At 34.0% G+C, this 9369-nt stretch overlaps 1 protein-coding gene across 1 annotated transcript; it reads left to right on the top strand.

The window, feature by feature from the left end:
- Positions 1-2174: 2174 nt before the first annotated feature.
- Positions 2175-9369, top strand: LOC134650301 (endocuticle structural glycoprotein SgAbd-2-like). The gene is made up of 4 exons (XM_063505261.1): positions 2175-2313; positions 4894-5030; positions 7346-7500; positions 9080-9369. The coding sequence occupies exons 1-4, from the start codon at positions 2305-2307 to the stop codon at positions 9217-9219; spliced, it is 441 nt and encodes a 146-aa protein (XP_063361331.1). The 5' UTR covers positions 2175-2304; the 3' UTR covers positions 9220-9369.

The raw sequence follows: 9369 nt of genomic DNA on the forward strand, positions 1-9369 counted from the left end.
ATTATAAACCGTGAATATACTGTTGAATGTCGTTTTAACTTTTTTTTGTCTGTTTCTTTTTGCTAACAGTGTGAAAGGGACAGAGATAATAGAACCCAAGTATTTCGAACTTTTATTAGACCCCGCATGTTGAAATGACATTTGACTATAAAGGTCACTTGAATGTCATTTTGTCTCACTCAGTGAGCAAAATCGCATTTAGCTCACTGTTTTTAAGAATCAAAGTACCCTTGTTCGAGCTGCTGAGGTGAAAAATATTTTTGAATTTGGAATCTATTCCGAGAGACTGACGACTGTTTCAACTGCCATATAATTTTACTATAGTCTAATTGGATTGCAGAAATGTTAACCTCCAGATTAATACCAACATAAAATCTTATGAAAGAGAAGTACCTAATCTAGTAGACACTAGCTTTTGTTCTCATTCGCCCAAACAGAACTCATGTTTCGCACTTCTATAGAAAATTCAACCCTCCAAACAACTCGAAATTGATGTAATTTTTCCCTCATAGAACTATTTCTGGGATAAAAATGGAATAAATCAGCGCAGCACAGTCTGATTGTTCCACACTACATATAGGAACATATTTATTGTGATTTTTTAGTGAATGATAGATATTTTAGAATATGCGTCCAAAGTTAAAATAGCCGTTTTTGTTTTGAGTTTATTGATTAACGAATCCAGCAACATAGAAACTAGTTTTGTGTATTCAAAAGGTACTTTAATACAAGATACAATACGTAGCGGCCCCCTTTTTTAAATATTTTTCGTTAAATTAAAATAATAACGATTATTTAGCAGTGGAGCAAGTGTGTACGTTGATGGGCTCTTAAGGCTGCTAGGTGTGGCGGGGCGGGGCGGGGCATGAACTGCCTATGGCAGCGAGACATCATGGCGCCAACCTTTAATGACAAATATCAATTATTGAATAAATGAAACTTACATACTGTCCGTTTTTTTTACTATAAAGTACTACTACGCCATACATATTCTATGCAAGAAAGAAATGAGTGTTCCATACTATTTATTATGGACAGTACTTTATAATTAAAAAAACAGACTTGCTATATGTATAAAATAAATAAATGGATTAGATAAGACCTAGAATAAATTCGAATATTTTTAAGTGACACAAACAAGTGGGCACTGTTAATATTAACGTCATTTGAAAATAATAGTAGGTATTCTTATAATTGTGTTTAGTATCAAAAACAATCAGGCCAATTAGAGTTTAAGTAATTCGATCTGTTTTCGATATGAGACTGACATTTTTACAACCAAAAACGTCACTTTTGACACCGACAGATCAGTATCATGTCGGAAATAGATCGAATAATTAAAACCTTAATTGGCCAGAATGTTAGGGCATAATTATTCGCCGCTTTTAGCTCCGCTTATATGTGATGTTTTACAAGTAAGAAGACAATATGGATCCGTACAACATCGATTATGAGTGACAGGACGAGTAAAGTTCAGCTAAATGTTAAGACCTTTAAAACTAAATACATAAGTATGTATTTGAAGAGTTTTTATTAGTTCAATAATCAAATCAGTCATATTTTATAAAACAAGGTAAAGCTTAATGGCATTATTTATAAAAGCGCTACAAACCTAAATTCGTTTGTCTCAATCTGTCATTTTGACTTATGTATTTGTAAGAAAAGGATAAAACATAAACTAAGTGAGGCTTGTAAAGTTTTATGAAGGGGCGCTTAAATTCATTGAGATACGCTTTCTAAAGTTAAAAGAATTATTATTTTTACAGTAACGTTTTTGTAACTCTTAGTCCATTTGTAAAAAAATACATAAAAATCGGGCTATAGGCATCACGAGCGACTTACACGTATTTGAGACCAAATTTTAAACAAAATCAATATCAGATTCCCCTGCCTACTCAAAATCAGGGTTAAAAACAGTTTCAAGATCACTCCCTTTTTTTCACAACTGTCACCATGTTCTTTCAACGTCAACAAGATATCGACTGGCAGAAACGAATACGTATATCAAGAATCTCAAAAGTTACTAAACGCTGTATAGTAATAACTAATAAACAACGGATTATTATTCAGCTAGTTACAAAAGGACAAGTCGTATCGGTATCGTTGGTGACTTACGTCTTTTCATGCGTAGGGGCGTCGGCGCATCGGGCGGGCGCCAACTTTGAAGTGTTGTGGCGGCGCGCAGTATACTCCAATTTCACGAGCTCCACCGCTCGTATAAAAGCTGAGGTTGCCGATCTGAAAAATCATTCCCGCCTCACACATCTTCCGAGGACCACCGAAATAGCTGTATTCAAAATAAAAATGAAATCGGTGAGTTCATTCATTGAAAATATTGATTGCTGTTATCAATTCATTGCAAAGGATCATCATTAATTAGATATTTATTTTTCCTTCATATGATAATATTGATATTAACTTAATATCACTTTTAAAAATTGGCGCCTTTTAAGATTGGGCATATATAAATCCTTTAAGATATTTTTAGAATAACAATGCAAAACAGTTTTTTTTTATGAAGACAGAATTATTTCATTTAAGTGTTTATTTACCTATACATATATACTTATACGATAATTAGATGTTTGACTTGATAATTTTACAATAATTAAGTATTTCAAAATATGACAAAACTATAACAGGCAGATCAGACAGAACTGACAAAAACTGGTGGAATAAGTATTGTTTTTTTTTTAAGTTCGATAGCTAACTATTTTATAGGAATAGGTGATTAATTAAATCGAGTAAAATATATTACGTTTAGATTAAATCATCAAAAAAAAACAGCGAACGCATTCACCAATTTCACCATACCCGTAATAATCTATGAAAAAAAAGCTGTGAACAAAATCGATATAAATATAATAGATACCTAATTTCATTGAACATGATAATAAATTAACTCTTAATTGTTATAAAAGCAAATCATTCAATATTTTTTTCGTTTAGTTTATAAAATGCTGGTTAGTTTAGTTCTATATTTTCGGACGTGCATTAAACTACTTATCCTACCAGGGTTTGGTTCGAATGTAATATTTTTACGTAAAAATGTACACATATTTTTAATAGAAATAGAAATAGAAATAGAAATTTATTTGCTAGAAATGTGGTAGGTACAGAAATTAGGTAGTAACATGCAATTTAGCGAATTTTAGGGTTCTATATCCTTTTAATTCAAAATTATATTTTTATTTTATTACTTTCGTCTTTGAACTTTATTTCATATGTATTTCACCTTGTTTCCGACGCGAAATCGTTCCCGTGGCCCGTCCTCTTACCACGTGAAACAATGCACGATGCCACGATACCGTGTCCTTTGTAACATTGTATGGACTACAATACTATCTTGCTGCGTTTTCCCACCACATTGATTTTTCGCTATGAGATGTACTGACGCTAAAATGTATTTTTAGTTTTTACAAAATTCATTGGCGTATCCTACTAGTATAACAATAACAATTAATAAACTAGAGGTTTGGCAAACCAATTTTGTCATTAACGGTAGAATACTCGTTAAAAATAATATACTCATCCGTTGTTCGGGTTAAAATACTAGCATAAGAAGTTCAAAACTTTGTTAACATATGTAAAGTGACATTACTCCATTAACATACAGCAATGTTTAACTGTTTCATCAATAAATAAATTTGTAACACCTGCCATTTAAGTCGACACCTATCGCAAACTAATATAAAAACAGTTTACAACATAGTTTGAATGTTAAGCCAAAAACGTCACTTTCTGCAATATAATGTAGATTTGACGATCTCTGAAGTATCATACATATGCGCTAACAACAGAACTTGTAACATGCTGAGATGAAAATCGTACATCGACAATCGCCAAACGAAAAGAAATAATGCATCGGGATGACAGATGTTACGAAAAATTACGTGACTATTTCCGTAGGTAAATTATTTATAAGTAAGGTTCGATTTTCGTTTTCTATTACCGATACATCATTCTGGCTAGACTCCTTGACCATAGGTGGATCTTATATCTTTGCAATAAGGTTTAAGAATTATAATTTAATAATACAGTACAATATAAGTTGTGTTGTAAGTACCTAACACTTTTACATCATACATACTTCTCTTTTGCATACACGGTATCAGATACTGAGAATGTCATTTAGGGAACGTGAAATGAAAGAATATTTTTTGATTATGATTTGACTCTAAAAGTAAAATTTTAGTTTTGAAACTCAAAGAAAACGAAAATAAAGAAGAGATAAATGTACAAATAAAGATACTGTGGTTCGTATACTTGTTAAACTAAAAAAAAAAACTACTTAAAATACAGAGAAGATATCCATAACTAAGGAACAACAAGGGCAGGGTAGTGATACTCACTAGGCTACAGTGGTTGGAAAAACGGCAAAAGCTAGCTTTATTCTCGCAACATTATTGTTCTGTCAGTCAACGAAGTATGAAAGGAGTTTTTCCTTATGTAATTTTCACTTTTCATTGTTCTATTTGTCTCTTCCTTATTGTTAATAAAGTTATCATCTTTTTGAGACCCTAACTGCTCGTAATGTTTATTGTTGGTTAATAATTAATGTTTTGAATGTTATTCACGTTATTTAAGTCACAGGAACTCCTTTGCCCGTCGAAACCAATACATTTAAAGTTATGTTTTAGATGTAAATATGATGTATTGATTCCGACGTTTGAAAGAGTAAATAACAATTGTTTGATAAAATTCACTAAAATTATTGATTCATTGGCTAAAATAAGCCTTTATATGAAGAATAAATTAAGAAACTTACATACTTTTCAAATATAATCTTATTTTGAAATAATGTTATGTATAATTTATGTGGACAATAAGAGGGGTTACCTTCATCTACCGAAAAAATAAAAATAAATACAATGTATTTTTTTTAAATTGTAGTTCATCGCTTTGTCCGCCCTATTCGCTGTGGCCTGCGCAGCGCCCCAATTCCAGCCACAGTACCAACAAAACAGCCAGGTGATCCCGATCGTCAGGCAAAGCCAGGAGGTTAACTTCGACGGATCGTACCAGTACAGGTATGTTCTTTAGCGATAATGTAATAGCCGTTGTTTTGTTTATAGAGTTTTGACTTTTTTACCTACTTCGTAAACAAAATCTTAAATCTTACAAGAATATTAGCTACTACGTCTGAGAATGTCAAAATATATATTAGTAGCGGATGAAACTCGGATGAAGCGAAGTAGCGATAAAATTGTCTACAATTCTGTAATAGAGCCGCTTCTATTGATGCTGCCTGATCATTTTGTTCATGCATCACACATCTGCTAAACTATCAATAGATTATTGCCTTTGTTGGTATTAGACAGGATTATTACTAAGAATTAATGACGAAGTCAATAGGCATGACAGGAAAGCTAGTCATTACTTCATCGCAGTCATTAAATTCTTAAAAGCAACGAACTTTCAACTAATGACCTAATAATGTTTCTCTCGCGTGTAATTTCTTCCTAATGTTAGTTAGGCAACGAACATAAAACGTGAAGTATATATTTCAGCGAGCTAAAAGGCTACGAGTTTTCCCAGACCTACATACCTACAAATTAAGCATGCAATAGATTGGATTGGTTTCGCTATAATGTCGGTTTATGTTCAGGTTATTTTTTTATTGTTTAAGAATAAATCAGCTTCTTAAAAAGGTATAAAACGTGTAGTGATAACATTCATAAATGTAAAGATTAATTACGTATTCCTTTTACTATGTAAGTTATGGTCGGTAGCTTTAACTTGTTTGGTTATAATGGATTTTTCAAATTGTCATTGTCAATAAAGTAATGAACATCTTACGAAAGATTTGCGACGGTGCGATCAAATCAGGATTCCGTCGGTGTCAAGAACATTAAATGTGAGGTTTTGTAGGAGTCATCTACCACGTACGCCCAGCCCATTTTACGCAACCGGCCTGGCCTGGGCGCAACATATATTGGTGATTCACCTGGTTACAAAACCGTATTAAACTGTAGGAAAGCCACCTGATAACCAGGTCCATATACATAATGAGGTTGCGTCAAAACGGTGGCATTGATGTGGCCAAAACATTGGTAAATGTTAATTTTCTTGATTGAATTAGGAAATCATTGTATTAGGGTTTTTATGGGATTAGGCACAAATCTTACAACAGAACAGAAGCATGAATTTGCGTATATTTAGTTACTTTTGGTGTTGATATGTTCATTTAAATAGACAGATACATTTAAATATACCAAATAATTAATTTCTTCTAGATAAAATCTTCACACGTAAATAGGTAATTCTAAAATATAAAAAAAAAGGTTTTATTTTTACAATGAAAAGCTTCATGCATTAATTTTATTAGATTACTTATTTAAAACAGGAAAGGGTATTATTTTCAAGAACGTGAACGTTTTACAGACATAAAAATAGTCATTAAAAAATTAATATAACCAGATAACTCATGTGTTTGAGTAGCAAAGTAAAACAAAGGGCCTAATAATAAATACTTGTTACTTACTGATACCTACTGAGTGATTGCATGGCCCGAAACTGCTCTGAGTCTGTTCCTCACATTCTTAGTACCTTACATAGCTAGGTCTTACATCTTCATGTACATCTTCCTCTTCTTTTTTTTAGCCCTTTTCAATCTTTGAGATGTAGGCCTCCTTCAATTTTTGCCATTCTGTTCTATTTTGTGCTCTTTGTACCCATTTTGATCCATTGGTGATTTTGGTACATAGGTAGGTGATATTGTATCTGGCATATCCATATTTCCATATAATGCAGTCAGTATCACAGTCGTGGTTTTGGTTATAAAATAGAAGCTTTGCTCTGTCATTCGATTTGATCTTTGCCAGCGTGTAGAGGGCGCCTGAGGCGTGTAAGGCTTCTGAAAACAAAAACTATATAACTAGCTGAAATTCCTTACTAAGAACACCTTTTTGAGCGCGAAGCAGATCATTCTTCCGTAGTTTAATAAAACAGCTTTTTCAATTCTCTAATTTGTAGCTTTTATAACAGCTGATATATGTTCGGTTATGGAGATTGATTATGTTGGTTTTAAATTAGTTTAATTAATATGTAACTAAAATTTCGTTACAATATCCCATTAAAAATATTTAAAATAATGAACAGACTCTTACTAGGTACTGTAGATACTGTTATGGTACCTACTATAGATAAGGTTTAATTTTCCAAATCCGTTAAGTATTTAGTTTCCAACAGTTGAAAAAAAGTGTCTCAACTTCTTAACATGAGTAGGAGACAAAGTCTATTAACCCCAAGGAGTTCAGACCAAAAACTAGTTCTGGGCATGTATAGAAAATTTTACCCAGAGCATTTATAACAGTAATAAACTGTACCTTATCTTTGGTCGCAGCTATGAGACCGGAAACGGGATCACGGCGCAGGAACAGGGCTACCTGAAGAACGCGGGCGTCAAAGACGCGGAGGCGCAGGTCGCGCAGGGCTCCTACAGCTACACGTCGCCCGAAGGCATCCCCATCACCATCACATACGTCGCTGACGAGAACGGTACGTTATTAACAGTCACTAAGCTATGAGACAGGCAACGGGATCACGGCGCAGGAGCAGGGCTACCTGAAAAACGCGGGCGTCAAAGACGCGGAGGCGCAGGTCGCGCAGGGCTCCTACAGCCACACCTCGCCTGAGGGCATCCCCATCACTATCACATACGTCGCTGACGAGAACGGTACGTTATTAACAGTCACATATGTCCTTTTAAGTACGTCGTATCCGCAAAAGCGAATGACATATTTGGTAGACGATCATCGCCATTGTTGTACTCAAACTCATATGCGTTATGCGACTTTTCTGTGGATGTCATAAAATAAATGACTCTAATAAAATGTGCCCAAGTCATTCACTTTTATAATGTTCACAGGGTATATGACCGTTTTACGTCTTAGTTTACGTCGGTATTTTTAAGAATTAAAAATAAATAACTTTGAAGCACTATGGCCTCTATCTTGTTAGTTAAATGTGATACAGTAATTTTGCATTTTCGACATAATATAAATATCTATGTATATTAAAATTAAACGAAACATATATGTATGTATATTAAATGAAACATTTAAATGACAGCTATTCACAATAATTAATGACAGACTTGACATATACACCTAGCTACTTGCTTAGATAAATGTCCTTCTTTATCCTCACTAGCGATTCCATCATTCCCATTTAGTATTTGTAGAACTTGACAGTGATTGATGCAAATAACACCTCACTAGAAAGGTGGAGCATTATTTGAACTTTAGACATATTTGCGTAAAGTTGTACCTACCATACAATACATATAACGTGTGCGCAATACACAGATGAATAGGTTCTGCCCAATGCCCATGTAAAGACATGAACAATCATATTCAAATTAGTCGTTAAGAGCTTTGCCATTAATGTTGCTTACTCGTTTTATTGTGATTGCCTGACATTTATTAGACATTTTCGCCCACAATTGACATCTTTAAAATCCGTCACTGATTTAAATACGTAGTGTACCTAATTTATCGCTTGTTACGGTCATGCGAATACATTTTAAGTATAATTATTGTAGATCTGTCATAATAATGCTGCTTAAAGCATTAAGATCTTGAGCTTGATGAAGCGATTATTCGTAAATATCATTTTACCCGCAGCTATTGTCTAAATTGCGACACCGGTTATGATTTAAACAATCAACCTTTCGTCAAGGTTTCCAAAACTTTGGGGCCATCATGATTTAATGCTTTACAGACATTAAATAAATTTTAAAGTTTTAAATAGACACATTTAGACTCTTCTTCAATATCATTTAAGTTATAATACCTACGCGTCACTGACATTTTTTAGTCCAATTTAAATCGACATAATAATTTCGATTTCGACGTAATCTTACGAGTAATCACGGCTATGCGGCTCTCTAAAGGCCTGTAAACAAAAACCAATGGAGAAATTCACACGCTTCTGGTAAACTTAGGTAGCTCAGTTGGTTAATAGCGATCGGACCGGTGTTCCGAAAAGTCGCAAGTTTAAATCCTGCCCGGAGAGGTGAATTTACCCATTAAAAAAAATCATAAGCCTTCAAGTACATTCTTGACTTTGTTGCCAGGTTTCCGCGCTGAGGGTGCTCATCTGCCAACCCCTCCCCCGATCCCAGAGGCCATCCTCCGCTCCCTCCAGCAGATCCAGCAGGCCCAGCCCCAGCAGCAGTTCCAGCAACAGCCCTTCCAGCAGAACTTCCGAGGCTAACTCCGACCGTACCGAACCGATACTCATAGACCCACACGTGTACCTAAATCATACTCAATATATGTAATTTAATAGTAGGTATTGTTACTGTGATTTATTTTTTATATTATGAAACGAATTTTCTATATTAAATGACATAAATATGAATAA

Source organism: Cydia amplana, chromosome 8, assembly GCF_948474715.1.
Source record: "Cydia amplana chromosome 8, ilCydAmpl1.1, whole genome shotgun sequence".
Classification (NCBI taxonomy): Eukaryota; Metazoa; Arthropoda; class Insecta; order Lepidoptera; family Tortricidae; genus Cydia; species Cydia amplana.